The following is a 16,202-nucleotide window of genomic DNA, read 5'->3' on the forward strand; positions in this document are numbered from 1 at the left end:
GCTCATACAAAAAACTTTTGTGTTTATGATGTTACTATTCTGGTGTTTTTAAGCATTGTTGCAATTACCCTACCCTTCCAAAACATGACATAATCTACTACCATAACTCAACAAGAAGTTGTCGTCAAAATTGGCTTTTGGAGAGTGGGGTAATATTGTTTATTACCCATATGGGCTCAAATATGCAGTGTAATAACTTTTTGATATTTGCACAGTGTGCAATTAGTGATTCTCGAAGCTGATTGGTCAGTGGAACAAAGATCAATTTTCATTGGACAACGGAACTATTTTTTTCTCATCCCATTCATTCACAAATCCACGCCTTTCCCTTCAGATGTTTTACGTGCTACAATCTCACTGATTCGAGATTTTTAAGACAAGACACATAGTTTCATATTAACAACATGATTTCACATTATCAGTTTTTCCTTTTATTTCACATGATTTTCATTTTACAGTAAAAACCAAAACTACGTCCCCGTTTGTAAACAAACATGGCTGGCCATTTGAGACCTGTCAAAGTAAATGACCTCGTTAAAGCGGACGGAGATCTAACTGACATGAAAAGTTATTCGTATAATTCAACCTCTGAACACATTTAATGTCTTTGTTGTCAAAACTGCATATGGCCAGATTGAAGTTCCAAGATTCAGATTTTTGATGTTGCCAGAAACTGTTTCTAGGGCGCCAAGATCATCACCACCAAGTCCTGGTTTGCGTCTGTGTTAGAGGGCTTGCTGTGTGATGTATTTTTCGACCACCCGAATCCAAAAACCGGACTTTGTATTGACAGGTTTGCCTTTGTGGACGATGATGGCATCGATAACTGCCAATGAAAATGAAAACACAATGAAAAAGTCTAAACTTGACAAGTTGACATGAACTTAGTTCACAAATGTATAAAGGTAAGAAAAGCACGAAAAATATGACTTCTCACACTTTCAACGATGGCATGAGAATAAAAACAAATTCATTTTACAACGACATTTAGACTTTCCGAAAGACATCATAAAGATACACTATTTCGTACAATTTTGTAACGTTGTGTGAAGAAATGAGGACGTGACACTTTTTTATACACTGTATACGTTTTTCGTAACCGCGACGTCTGCAAAGTACGGCGCTGAGCGGTATGCATTCTGACTGACGTATGTTGTGCCCTTATACCTACAATGGTCTTAAGTCTACAATATTCATGAGTGGGCGTGGCTTGTGTATGCACACGACACTTATTTCGTACGCACTGCTTCTCAACTGAACCCGGAAGTGCATCGAACTTCTGCCGTGTTGTGACAACACACAGCGTGCAGTGAGACTGCATTGTTTGCGGTACAGCAGAACCTGAAGAAACTTTCCTTTTTATCAATCTGTAAACTATCATTATTTTATGCAAAACTAAGAGGAAATAAATCAAAATGTTTGTAAAACGTTCGTGTATTTTGTAAGCAAGTGGGGAATTTTAAGGAATTTTCTTCCCAGTATCACCTTCCACTTTGCCATTGTCTCATGGAAAATAAACACTGGGAAATGGGCATTAAAATAGGAAATATTCCTTCTCGTTAGCAGTGTGTCATAACTCCCGTATAGCAACGTATATATCAAGTTCCATACCAACTACTTCTCGTGCACTCCCTGTTTCCTTCAGCGTTTTCAGATGTGGTTTTTTTGGATGGGCTAAATATGGACACGATAACTTTCTAAATATCCAGTATAACATTAAATTCAAAATTCAAATTCTAATCCAGGCTGGAAGTGTTCATATTCATTACATAAATATGGTTAAATGTCAGTGGTTTTCATTCCCCATCAGATAGTTTGAAGAGGACCAGAAAGTGATGTGTCACCCCCACACAAGATGACTGATCAATATCAGTATTGTATATTCATAAAAATTATATTGAATTCGTTTTTGTTTTGTTTGCAGGTCTTACCAGTTGGAACTGGTGTTTATATTGGTGTTCATGTTAGGGTCAGATAAAGCATATTTTTTTTAATCAATAAACTGGAATTTAGTTTTGCATTTTTGGTATGCATTAGAAGTATTGTATACAGGCTACTAGTATGGCTCCTTGTAATTCTATACTCATTGTGGGCAAGTCTAGATGAATCCAACGTCAAAATGTTCTTACTCTTTACATAATCTAGAAATTATTATTTAAAACTAATACGTTTTGCCTTCGAGACTTGTGCAAATGTAACAGGCTACCCATTGTACAGGTTAGGCAAATTAAACAGTACAAATGTCTCAGTTGGTTTATAAGACATCATTAGTTAATGTAAGTGTTTGGGACGTCCCGTGAAAACATAAAGTAAAGTGTGGTAGCAGTGAGGTAGTTTGTTTTAATGCTGCTATAAGCATACTGCCAGTCACATCACTGTAGAGGGCACCAAGTGTACACATTTGCATGTGGGTGGGGTGAAGTCACATACCAGTCAGCAGGACCTGTGCCCTACATCTGTGTATATTATTAGTTTTACACTCACATCTATACATAGGATGTGAAGCACGTGTGTTACCATGAATAGAACACCTTCTTTACATCAACTTATACATGCATTTTGTCTGCTGTTAAATTGTGTGTTCAAATCTGAAGAAAGAAGAGGATACTCCTATGTAGGAACTAAAAAATGTTTGTGTAATTAGAGATGGTGTAAGCTTCACATTGGCTTTTAGTTTGTTACACACGATTGGACATTCATGCAATGATAACTTAATACCAGAAAAAAGTGTATGTAGCTGAACATAGATGAGCTGTTCAAGGTACATTTGTCAAGGTTGACATTGTGTGAGAAGTCAGATTGTAGACATCCATCACCTCCTGGGGTTAGTTGTTGGTGTATTCACTTCACATGACAAAAGAAATGAAGTTCATTGAAGGTGTTTTATTACAAAAATACAAAACAACCTATGTATATTATTGATGACAAATCTGAGGCACATAAGAAACAAACAAACAAACATATAACAAATTGTTAGCTAACAACAACATATGCAAACTACATGATCATATATTTTTATCCCCCGCCGCGCGAAAGCGCGAAGCGGGGGATATAGTATTCACGACCGTCCGTACGTCCCACCTGTTTGTTGCCGCGATATCTCAAGAACTAAACACTGGATTGTCTTCATATTTGGAACTATGGTGTATATACAGACTCCGCAGACACCAGTCGGTTTTGGTGACCTTGACCCCATTTTCAAGGTCACAGCAGGCATATCTGCTTTTGGAGTTGGAAAACGGTGTTGCCGCAATATCTCAAGAACTAATCTCTGGAATGTCTTCATATTTGGAACTATGGTGTATATACAGACTCCGCAGACACCAGTCGGTTTTGGTGACCTTGACCCCATTTTCAAGGTCACAGCAGGCATATCTGCTTTTGGAGTTGGAAAACGGTGTTGCCGCAATATCTCAAGAACTAATCTCTGGAATGTCTTCATATTTGGAACTATGGTGTATATACAGACTCCGCAGACACCAGTCGGTTTTGGTGACCTTGACCCCATTTTCAAGGTCACAGCAGGCATATCTGCTTTTGGAGTTGGAAAACGGTGTTGCCGCAATATCTCAAGAACTAATCTCTGGAATGTCTTCATATTTGGAACTATGGTGTATATACAGACTCCGCAGACACCAGTCAGCTTTGGTGACCTTGACCCCATTTTCAAGGTCACAGCAGGCAAATCTGCTTTTGGAGTTGGAAAACGGTGTTGCCGCGATATCTCAAGAACTAATCTCTGGATTGTCTTCATATTTGGTACTATGGTGTATATACAGACTCTGTAGACACCAGTCGGTTTTCGTGACCTTAAATTAATTTTCAAGGTAACATTAACTTAATTTTCAAGGTAACAGACTCCGCAGACACCAGTTGGTTTTGGTGACCTTGACCCCATTTTCAAGGTCACAGCAGGCATATCTGCTTTTGGAGTTGGAAAACGGTGTTGCCGCAATATTGGTGACCTTGATCCCATTTTCAAGGTCACAGCAGGCATATCTGCTTTTGGAGTTGGAAAACGGTGTTGCCGCAATATCTCAAGAACTAATCTCTGGATTGTCTTCATATTTGGAACTATGGTGTATATACAGACTCCGCAGACACCAGTCAGTTTTGGTGACCTTGACCCCATTTTCAAGGTCACAGCAGGCATATCTGCTTTTGGAGTTGGAAAACGGTGTTGCCGCAATATCTCAAGAACTAATCTCTGGAATGTCTTCATATTTGGAACTATGGTGTATATACAGACTCCGCAGACACCAGTCGGTTTTGGTGACCTTGACCCCATTTTCAAGGTCACAGCAGGCATATCTGCTTTTGGAGTTGGAAAACGGTGTTGCCGCAATATCTCAAGAACTAATCTCTGGATTGTCTTCATATTTGGAACTATGGTGTATATACAGACTCCGCAGACACCAGTCGGTTTTGGTGACCTTGACCCCATTTTCAAGGTCACAGCAGACATATCTGCTTTTGGAGTTGGAAAACGGTGTTGCTGCAATATCTCAAGAACTAATCTCTGGAATGTCTTCATATTTGGAACTATGGTGTATATACAGACTCCGCAGACACCAGTCGGTTTTGGTGACCTTGACCCCATTTTCAAGGTCACAGCAGGCATATCTGCTTTTGGAGTTGGAAAACGGTGTTGCCGCAATATCTCAAGAACTAATCTCTGGATTGTCTTCATATTTGGAACTATGGTGTATATACAGACTCCGCAGACACCAGTCGGTTTTGGTGACCTTGACCCCATTTTCAAGGTCACAGCAGGCAAATCTGCTTTTGGAGTTGGAAAACAGTGTTGCCGCGATATCTCAAGAACTAATCTCTGGATTGTCTTCATATTTGGTACTATGGTGTATATACAGACTCCGCAGACACCAGTCAGTTTTCGTGACCTTAAATTAATTTTCAAGGTAACATTAACTTAATTTTCAAGGTAACAGCAGGGAAATCTGTTATTCGAGATGGAAAACAGTGTTGCTGCGATATCTCAAGAACTAATTTCTGGATTCCTCCATGTTTGATGATATCGGCTTTTGGAGTTGGAAAACGGGTGTTGCCTCGTGAAAACATTCATGAAGTGTTCAAGTGTTCAATATGTCAGCGAAGCACATCGTCCTGTCTGATGTAGTAAAGCTAAAGGGTAAGTATCTTTGTTTTATACATTTTTTCTGTTTCATTTGTGATAAGGTGGTAGCAGTATATTTCAAACCTACCACCAACTTCATTTACTTCAAGTTTCAAATTCAAAATGATATATTTTCTTTGAAATGTATGCGCAATGTATTATTTTGTTCACTGATTTAGTTGCAATGTTCAAAATTCTAAATTTGATACTTTATTATTTTGTTCATTGATTTAGTTGCAATTGTCAAAATTTTAAATTTCATTAAAGGAATGATTGTTTCAGAATTTGTTTGAAATGCACTGTTGTAAAGGTATTCATCAAACATCGTTGATTGGCATTTTATATTTGTCACTGATCAGAGTTACAAATTGCATATTTATCTAATTCCTTAATCATGCCATGAGATGGATATCTTTGATGTGGCAGAGCCTCCACGTGGTACCACCGGGCAACATGGACAACTACTGCATTAACTTATATTATGTTTATTATGTTAAATGAGGAGAAAGACATCTTTTGTATTTTGTGTCTCTTTATAGATCTTCAGAATAGAACAGACAAAAATAAGTAGTTTTCCATGGCAAAATCAGCCACGTTTTTCTAATGATAATTGTTTATGCTTTTCAGATATTGTCTATTTGACATGGAAATAAACTCTCAACGAAACAACATGGTAATGTGTAATATAAATGTGACTTCCTCCCTGCATGTGTATAGTGTGCTTCCTGCTTTGCTGTCAGTCGTCACAGTCTGTCGATGTATAGATGTCCACCTGCATGCTTACCCTAATATTAATGCTTGTGATTCCTTTACACATTGCTTAGTGATCTATCTGTTCTTTATTGTTTACCTTTGCTATCATCATAATCCTACACATATTTTTAGAATATGGAATTATATGGACATTGTAGACAGATTCATCACTAGGCTTTGTGTTTCACAGCATCCATTGGTGAATGGTACCTGATACATCTTCACCCTTCACCCTTACTATATAGATATACCTGCTTTTATGTATATATCCATTTATGCACTGCCATTCACTGGTCATTGGGAGGGTTTATTAATCATCTAATCTAGTTTGTCACTATCACAGTATTAACCTTTTCAGATAAATCTGCACCTATTGTGAACATGTCTGACAACACTTCCACACCTACCAAGCGCCCACGTCTTGATGCTGACAGCCCTGGATGTTCTTCTGCCCCCACCACACCACGGAAAAGCCTTCCTATGGATGCCAGTGTACAGCAGCTGCACAAAGACTTAGAACACTACATGAGTGCCACAAGGGCGGTTCTTGAACTCCCACAGCCCCAAGTGAAGTCTGCAGTAATGCTATTAAGCAAGATGGAGAATGTCATGCAAAATGACATTGCCTATGTGAGGCGAAGTGTCAACTCCTTAAGACAATCTTTCGAAGCAAGGGAGAAAACCATGTCATCCCTTCGAAATGAACTTGAAAAAGAGAAAAAACAAAATGCCCTCTGGGACGATATGGATTTAGATGTTGTTGATGATAACACAGCCAAGGACACTCCAGCTCCAGCTCCTAAGCACGCACCAGCTTGCAAGGACGCTCCAGCTCCTAAGGATACTTCAGCTCCTGCTCACAAGGACACTTCAGCTCCAGCTCCTAAGGATTAGGCATGAACATCATGCTACACTTATTGTGTCCATTATTTCACACCTTTTTCACATTTTAGTTTAGATAACGTTTAGTTTAGGTTCACTTTTCTTGTACATGTTGACGGGAACATTTCTTTTTAGTGCATTACATATACTCCCTTTCTTAATAGTTTTTTGCTACTGCTTGTACTTGATATTGTTTGCTGTGATTTGCTATGTCTGTTCTTTATTGTTTACCTTTGTTATCGTCGTTGGTGAGTGGTACCTGAAACATCTTCACCCTAACTTCATACTATATATGCCTTTACTTACATATCCATTTATGCACTGCCATTACCTCTATTATGTATGGTTATGTATTATATGTGAACATGTCTGACAACACTTCCACACCTACCAAGCGCCCACGTCTTGATGCTGACAGCCCTGGATGTTCTTCCGCCCCCACCACACCACGGAAAAGCCTTCCTATGGATGCCAGTGTACAGCAGCTGCACAAAGACTTAGAACACTACATGAGTGCCACAAGGGCGGTTCTTGAACTCCCACAGCCCCAAGTGAAGTCTGCAGTAATGCTATTAAGCAAGATGGAGAATGTCATGCAAAATGACATTGCCTATGTGAGGCGAAGTGTCAACTCCTTAAGACAATCTTTCGAAGCAAGGGAGAAAACCATATCATCCCTTCGAAATGAACTTGAAAAAGAGAAAAAACAAAATGCCCTCTGGGACGATATGGATTTAGATGTTGTTGATGATAACACAGCCAAGGACACTCCAGCTCCAGCTCCTAAGCACGCACCAGCTTGCAAGGACGCTCCAGCTCCTAAGGATACTTCAGCTCCTGCTCACAAGGACACTTCAGCTCTAGCTCCTAAGGATTAGGCATGAACATCATGCTACACTTATTGTGTCCATTATTTCACACCTTTTTCACATTTTAGTTTAGATAACGTTTAGTTTAGGTTCACTTTTCTTGTACATGTTGACGGGAACATTTCTTTTTAGTGCATTACATATACTCCCTTTCTTAATAGTTTTTTTGCTACTGCTTGTACTTGATATAGTTTGCTGTGATTTGTTATGTCTGTTCTTTATTGTTTACCTTTGCTATCGTCATTGGTGAGTGGTACCTGAAACATCTTCACCCTAACTTCATACTATATATGCCTTTACTTACATATCCATTTATGCACTGCCATTAACTCTATTATGTATGGTTATGTATTATATGTGAGCAGATACTGTTCCAAGTATCTCAAAAATCTCTGTTTCACAAGACTGTTTTCAAATTAAATGTATAAATATATATTGTTCTTTTGTATAACATTCTTTTTTCTTAGCAGTCTGAATTCCTAAATGTAAAATAACTGAAATTCATGTGAATGTCATGTCAATTTACAAGGATTACAAGAGCAGCCATGCATTCAATGTAAGGTGGCAATTATCCTAATCTTTAAATATCTTCCTTAAACATGTTGCTTTCAATTTCTGGAGAACATTTTCTCCCGTGTAAGAGCACCTTACATTCAATACCTGACTGCTCTTACAATGTATTTGATGTTGAAATTAATAAAGTGGTTCTTCCACAGATAACAGAAGATGAGGATGAAGTTTGACAGTCCAGCAAAACGTGCTGCAAAGAAGAGGGAACAGCAGAGACAGAAACACCATAGCAAGGTATTTATCCATTTTATACAACAATACAATGTGGTGATAGTCCTCAAACTACACATAAGACTCATTTTGTTTCATTTTTCTCATTACAGAAGCAGGCAGGTGATGCACCAAGCAGGCCCCCCACATCAAAGGAGAAAAACACAACAGAACATTATTGTGCTAATGATAAGGTACTCTTACAAATAATTTTGTCAATATTTATATATTCAATTGAAATATAACACAGTTTGAAATATTACATTTACCTGTTTAATGTCTTAATATGTTTTGGAAATCTTTCAAAACTTTGACAAAAAAATTGTTTATTTTTCTTAATGAAAATTGATTGTGGATTTATTCTTCATACTGTATACATGTATTTCCTTTTTCATTTACAGTCAGATGATGTACATGTACCCTACCAGAGCAGCACATATTTGAATAAGACATCCAACAATCCTACAACAGAAAATAGGGTAGGATTTGTTTGGGTTATGATTAAAAGTAAATTGCTCGCATGTTATATCAGAACTATATGCACTGTAAAATATTCATTTGAATATCTGTGACTGTTGCGTATAGCATCCTTTTTCAAACTATGTTTATTTATATTGTTTGTTTTATTTCAGAGTGCTGAAGGCAATGCTGCCCGTCAGATTACTACAAGTGTAGAGTGTGTTATTCGTGGGACATGTCACCAAGGACATCCCAAGTATGTCTCTGCTGCAGGGAAACAGTGCACTTGTGCCAGTTTAGTGTTCATCTTGAACTTCATCCTGGATGGAAACTTGCAATCATGGAGGCCAACTGATATGGATAACATCATCTGCCATGCATCATATCTCTATCTTGATATAGAAAGAACAGCTGACTATTTAATGATCACTGAGCTACCATCAAATATACAGTATAAAGAAACATTTTTCCACATTGATACATCAGATGCAATAAGTGGTTCCTTGAACAGGAGAGTGAGATGCCTTAAGAGATATTTTTGCCTCTCACAATGCTATGTTTTTGACGATGGGAACAAATACTATGGCAATAGTAAAGAACTCGGGTGTGGGGGACAATTGCTATTACTACTTTGACTCGCACTCCAGGAGCCCATCAGGGTTGTGTAATGAGAGAGGTACTAGTATTGTGATGAAATTCCACACTCTCAGTGCTCTTTGTGGGAGATTGAAAGCCCTTGGACGTTCACTGGGTGTACCTAATGCACCATTTGAATGCACACCAGTATCTCTCTATGCAAGGAATTCAAGCAATGAATCAGGAACTGTTTTTATTCCAGAAGTAACTTTTACAGAACTTCAGGCAAAATCTTTATCCTCGCTCTTTGCAGGTAATGAAGGCTTGCAAAAATATTTTGCTCGGAAACCTCAGGAAAATTGTTCAAATAGCAAACATCAGAAAGAAAAAGAACCTAAAATGACATGTTCTCAACATTTACCAAGCCATAACACTTCACGTAAAAGACAACACAGGATTGAAAAAACGAAACAGATGACAGAGTTTGAGAGAAGAGCTTTTCTTGACAGAGAAAGAGAACGTATTAAGAAATTCAGGGAGAATCAGTATGCAAAAATGACAACACCAGAGAAAGCTGAAGTGCACAAAAAAGAAAGAAATAGAAAAAAAGAACAACGGACTACATCCAAGAAGAAAATGATGGGAACAGAAATTACTGCTAATAATGAACGAGAAAAAGACCGTAAGCAAAGACAAAGAAGAAGCCAACAATCTAAAGCGACAATACCAGAGAAAACAGAAATGCTAGAAAAAGAAAAATATCGACTAAAAGAACACAGAACATCAACCAAGAAGAATATGACAGAAACTGAAATCACTGCTAATAATGAACGAGAAAAAGACCGTAAGCAAAGACAAAGAAGAAGCCAAAAATCTAAAATGACAATACCAGAGAAAACAGAAATGCTAGAAAAAGAAAAATATAGAAAAAAAGTACACAGAACATCAACCAAGAAGAATATGACAGAAACTGAAATTACTGCTAATAATGAACGAGAAAAAGACCGTAAGCAAAGACAAAGAAGAAGCCAAAAATCTAAAATGACAATACCAGAGAAAACAGAAATGCTAGAAAAAGAAAAATATAGAAAAAAAGTACACAGAACATCAACCAAGAAGAATATGACTGAAAGTAAGGCTAATAATGCAAGAGAAAAGGACCGTGTTAAAAGATACAGACAGGAACAAAATGAAAGCTTAAGCCAATCAGAAAGAGCAATGAGAAGATGTACCAAGGCTAAGCGGAGAAAGACAAGCCGACAACAAGCACAAAGTAAACTACAAAATCAACCAGTTGAACCTGGACAACTCGATTATTTAACTCCTTCAGTAATGAACGATTTAGTGGCTTTTCATAAAGCCATAAAATCGGGCCCTGTGCACCCATGTGTTTGTTGTTCACGGTTGCTTTACAAGAGGTCTGTTGTGAAATACAAGAAGGGACAATATTCAGTATCAAGAAACCTTAAGGACAAACTTCCAGATCAGACAGATGCTACTGAAGTACAGTATATATGCAAGTCATGTCATGGATCACTAAAAAAGAATAAAACACCTGCACAAGCAACCTGGAATGGATTACAACTGTCTCCAATTCCAAATGTAATGAAAGATCTATCACTTCTTGAATGTCACTTGATAAGCAAAATCCTGCCATTTATGAAGATAGTGTCCAAGCCAAGAGGAGCTCAGCATGGCATTAAAGGTTCTGTTGTGTTAGTACCTGCAGACCTTAGCAAAATCACTACAGCACTTCCAAGGACATTTTCTTCATCAGGATTGATAACATTGGCGTTGAAAAGAAGGTTGTCAGATGCACATTCTGTTCATAGACAATACATCAACCCAGAAAGGGTCAACATGGCTCTGCAGTACCTCCTTCAACACAATGCATTCTACCAAGATGTCACTGTTAATGGTATGTGGAAAGAGTTGTGCCAAGATCAAGATCCTGATACTTGGACAGCTGTTACATCAGATCTGAACCAAGACAATGATGTTCATTGTGAATCAGATGTAACTGACAGTGAGGATGAAGTGGAAGCAGAGAACCCAATTGCAGTGCAACTTGAAACAAATAATAAGCGGTCCTTAAACAACATTACCTGTATGACACCAACATTCGGACCAGATATTGAGACAAATGAGTTGTTGAACATTGCCCCAGCAGAGGGGAATAAACCAGTTTCTGTTTCAAAGGAGCCAAACTGGGAGGGGATGGCATTTCCTGGACTTTTTCCTGATGGCAAAGGGACATTCAATAACCCATCAACTCCTCGTAGTGTACCAATCTCTGCAAAAAAGTATATTAATGCCCGTTTATTATCAAGTGATAGTAGATGTGCAGAGAGCACTGAATACATTTTCCAGTCCTTGCATTGGTTAGAAACCATGGCTCTGCAAAGTAACCTGAGTATAACTCAAAGAAAGAGAACAAACGAAACCATAACTGCTGGACAGTTCCGAGATCCATCAAGACTACAGAGACTGATTTCAAACGATCAATTATTCTCTAGCTTCAAGAACATCCGTGGCACACCACAATATTGGCATGCTTTACAATTGGACATGCTGGCCAAGGTGAGACAATTGGGCCCATACACTTTCTTCCTAACTGGATCATCTGCTGAATTCCAATGGACAGAAGTAATACAAGTGATTGCACAGCAATATGGACAATGTTTCACTGATGCAGAGGTCAATGAAATGTCTTGGCAGACAAAGAGATCATGGCTGCAACGGAATCCAGTGTCAGCTGCTCGACACATAGATTATATTTTTGAACAGCTCTGGGGAAAAATCATATTGAGTGGAAATCATCCTGTTGGTCAAATTCTAAATTATGATCGTCGCATTGAAATGCAAGGTCACGGAACAGCTCATTGGCATGCTGCAGTACATGTAAAAGATGCCCCAAGACTTGATGTTCAATCAGATGAAGAAGTTGCATCTTTCATTGATAAACACATCTGCAGTTCTCTTCCAGATGAAACTGTAGACCCTGAACTTCATGAGCTTGTCAAGTCCCGACAAACCCATCATCATACTTCAACATGTAAGAAAAATAAAAAGAAACATTGCAGATTTGGATTTCCCAAGCCACCATCTGGCAAGACATTTGTCACTAGAACATCGATTTCTGATGAAGACAAGCTTGGTGAAAACTTGGCAAGAGAAACTCTGAGTAGAGTGATGAATGTCCTACAATCACAATTCTCTGGAACACTTCAAGATCTACTTGACGAAGCCGGAGTTACATTTGACCAGTACCAGTTTGCACTCAATAACAAATGCAAAAAGGTTTCTGTTGTCATGATGAGATTGCCAGATGACACTAATGTGAATAACTACAACAAAGTCATTCTTCGTGCCATGAGAAGTAACATGGACATTCAGTTTATCACAGATGTATGGGCATGTATCGCTTATCTGTGTTCATACATGTGTAAGCCTGAGCGAGCCATGTCTGAACTTATGAAGAAAGCCAGCAAAGAATCTAATTCAAAACCTGTCCGTGAACAACTCTTCAGCATTGGTCAGATCTTCCTCAAATCTCGGGAAGTATCAACACACGAAGCTATAATACGTCTTCTCCCCCTCTGTCTACGAAAATCTGATCTGGATGTTTCCTACATTTCAACTGACCTCAAAGAAAACCAAACTCGTCTCATGAAACCAATATTTGTCATTTCTTCACTGCATGAGGATGATGAAGATCTCTTTGTTGCTTCTACACATGACAAATATGCTTCAAGACCATACATTCTGGAGGACATATGTTTAGCAGAATTTTCTACAACATATACAAACTGTCAGAGGAGGAATGAAGAAGAAGAAGAAACAGAACAACCTGAAATTGACATCAACCTGGCAAATGCAACCATCACTCTACAGAACAACTTGGGAAAATTGAGGAAAAGAAAAAGACCCTCTATACTAAGATATCACTTTGTGTCAAGAGAAAAAGCCAGTGAGTGCTACTACCACAGATTTCTCCTCCTGTACTTCCCATGGCGTGAAGAGGAATCCCTCCGACACAGAGATGGAACATACGAGAGTCGCTTCAAAGAGGTTCAAGATACTATTTGTGACACCATCCAGAAATATGAGCCTTTCTCCGCTGAGGTGGAAGATGTTGTACAGAATTTTGACCCAAATGAGGCCGATGAAGACATATGGAATGAGTTTTGTGGAGAACGTGAAAGAGATATTCTTGAGAACTCAGATATGCCAGATCCAAACTATGCTGCTCTTGACCCTGACAACATTGATCAACAACCTCAAGATCGATCACATGAACCATATGAAACTGAAAGAAATATCTCTATGCTTCCAGACATTGACTTCTTCTCTCTGATTACTACACTCAACCCAAAACAGAAGATTCTCTTCCAATTCATATATGAGTGGGCTGTGCACATTAAACATAGATCAACGTCAAGACCTTTCCATATTTTTCTGAGCGGAGAAGGAGGGACTGGCAAGAGTCATTTAGTACATGCGGTCAGCCATTGTGTGACTAGAACATTAAGAGAGGCAGGTAGTGACCCTGACAAACCAACTGTACTGATTACAGCTCCTACAGGAAAGGCTGCAACGAACATAAATGGCACAACCTTGCATAGTGCATTTCCACTACCAATTAGAGACAATTTTGCCAAACAGTACAAGAAGCCATCTTCAGAGCGTTTAGCAAAACTTCACAACAGATATGCTAATTTGAAACTGCTAATCATTGATGAGATTTCAATGGTGGGAGGGAGTACATTAGAGAATTTGTCTTTGGCTCTTCAAGACATTACAGAACAGAGAGTGCCCTTTGGTGGATTGTCACTTCTTGTGGTTGGAGATCTTCTACAGCTTAACCCAGTCGGAGATAGAGCAGTATTCAAATCATCAACCAATGATTATCAAGCTCTATATGGCTCTTTGTGGAAAAGACATTTCAGTCTCCATGAGTTAAATGAAGTGATCAGGCAGAGAGGTGACCCTTTGTTCAGAGATGTTCTTTCAAGGGTTCGAACTGGATCAATCACAGAAGAGGACATTAACATCTTGAAAAACTGTGAGTGTACAACTGAACCTCCAGAAGATGCCATTCGCTCATTTATCACCAACAAAAAGGCTGATGATTACAACAGATCCAAGATAAGTCAGTTTCACAATACCATCACAATCAAGGCTCATGATTCATCAAAGGACTTGATAATACGGTCAGATGTTTTCATACAGACAAGAAACATTCATGAATCTGGAAATCTTCCTGATGTGTTATCAGTCGCATTAGGGGCACGATTCATGCTCACCAAGAATATAAACACAGCTGATATGCTTGTTAATGGAACAATTGGAACTGTCGTCAGGCTTGATATACCCCAGAGAGATCCGCTAAGTGGTGTCATCTATGTGCAGTTTGATAATGAACAGGCAGGAGCACAAGCTAGAAGAGGAAACCCTCCGAACCTTAAAGATGCAACTCCAATTAGGGCTGTTACAGCAAGATTCTTTGTGGCACAAACTAAGATAGTTGCAGTGGAACGCAAACAGTTTCCAGGGATATTAGCTTGGGCTGTCACTGTACACAAATCTCAGGGAAGTACATACACCTCCATGGTAGGGGACCTCTCAACCCAGAAACACACTCCAATTATGCAGGGCCTTGTCTATACTATGCTCAGTAGAGTCACATCTCGAGAAGGACTTTATCTACGTGGTTTTGATCCAAAGAAGATTAAGGTCAACAAGGATGCCCTCAAAGAAATGGATAGACTAAGAGAAGAGAATTTGTTTAATTGGTTACCACCTATACTCAACATGCCCCCAGATGGTCTTCTTGTTGGACACTTGAACATCAGAGGCTTCTACAGTCACTACAGTCATCTCCTTACAGAACAGTTTACCACGATCATGTCAGTGTTGTGTCTGTCTGAAACCCACCTTCAACAGGAAATGATTCACAGGTACAATCAAATCCCATCTCATTCACTTCTGAACCATGTATCTGCACATGGTGTGTCAATGCTCATCAAAACAGAACTTACTTTCACTCATCTTCACTGTGACACCTCTCTGGAACTGATTGCAATTCATATCAATGACTCTACAAAGCCTGTTTTGGTTGTGTCAGTGTATAGACCCCCAGGTGCAATGAGAAACTTTCTCCATCTGCTGGATGAAGCTCTTTCTCAACTTCCATGGAGAGATAATGTTACTGTTTTGACTGGAGACTTCAATATGAACAATCATACTAAGCTGTGTGACATGCTGATGAAGTTTAATCTTCATCTTGTTCAAGGAACTCATAGAAGTACACACATTCAGGGAGGTCAGTTAGATCTGATATTCACAAACAGCACCTGTGTGGAACCTACAGACCCAGTACCAGTATACTTCACTGACCACTTTCTGGTGTGGGTGAAGATGTAACAGGTTGGTGTGCATGAACTTGTTATGGAGTATGATTATGGTTTTGTAACTTATTTGATGTTTATTGTGTCCTATGAAAAACAACAAAAGAATTCTGCCTTTCTTTTTATCCCCCGCCGCGCGAAAGCGCGAAGCGGGGGATATAGTATTCACGACCGTCCGTACGTCCGTCCGTACGTCCCACCTGTTTGTTGCCGCGATATCTCAAGAACTAAACACTGGATTGTCTTCATATTTGGAACTATGGTGTATATACAGACTCCGCAGACACCAGTCGGTTTTGGTGACCTTGATCCCATTTTCAAAGTCACAGCAGACAAATC

The 16,202-nt window shown here is 39.0% G+C and overlaps 1 protein-coding gene across 1 annotated transcript; it reads left to right on the plus strand.

The window, feature by feature from the left end:
* The first annotated feature begins 5,504 nt into the window (after positions 1–5,504).
* LOC139473423 (uncharacterized) lies at positions 5,505–15,879 on the plus strand. Its single transcript, XM_071255991.1, has 6 exons — positions 5,505–5,807; positions 8,355–8,442; positions 8,532–8,612; positions 8,820–8,897; positions 9,051–9,392; positions 11,119–15,879. The coding sequence occupies exons 2-6, from the start codon at positions 8,365–8,367 to the stop codon at positions 15,877–15,879; spliced, it is 5,340 nt and encodes a 1,779-aa protein (XP_071112092.1). The 5' UTR covers positions 5,505–5,807; positions 8,355–8,364.
* Positions 15,880–16,202: the final 323 nt, after the last annotated feature.

This window comes from Haliotis cracherodii, unplaced genomic scaffold (genome assembly GCF_022045235.1).
Source record: "Haliotis cracherodii isolate W230 unplaced genomic scaffold, xgHalCrac1.p SCAF_29, whole genome shotgun sequence".
NCBI lineage: Eukaryota > Metazoa > Mollusca > Gastropoda > Lepetellida > Haliotidae > Haliotis > Haliotis cracherodii.

Excerpts from the sequence above, each read along its gene's own strand:
- LOC139473423 (XM_071255991.1), top strand. The coding sequence starts at position 8,365 with ATGAGGATGAAGTTTGACAGTCCAGCAAAACGTGCTGCAAAGAAGAGG. Across the intron at positions 8,613-8,819 it reads ATTATTGTGCTAATGATAAG|TCAGATGATGTACATGTACC; the intron begins GTACTCTTACAA and ends TTTCATTTACAG. Across the intron at positions 8,898-9,050 it reads ATCCTACAACAGAAAATAGG|AGTGCTGAAGGCAATGCTGC; the intron begins GTAGGATTTGTT and ends GTTTTATTTCAG.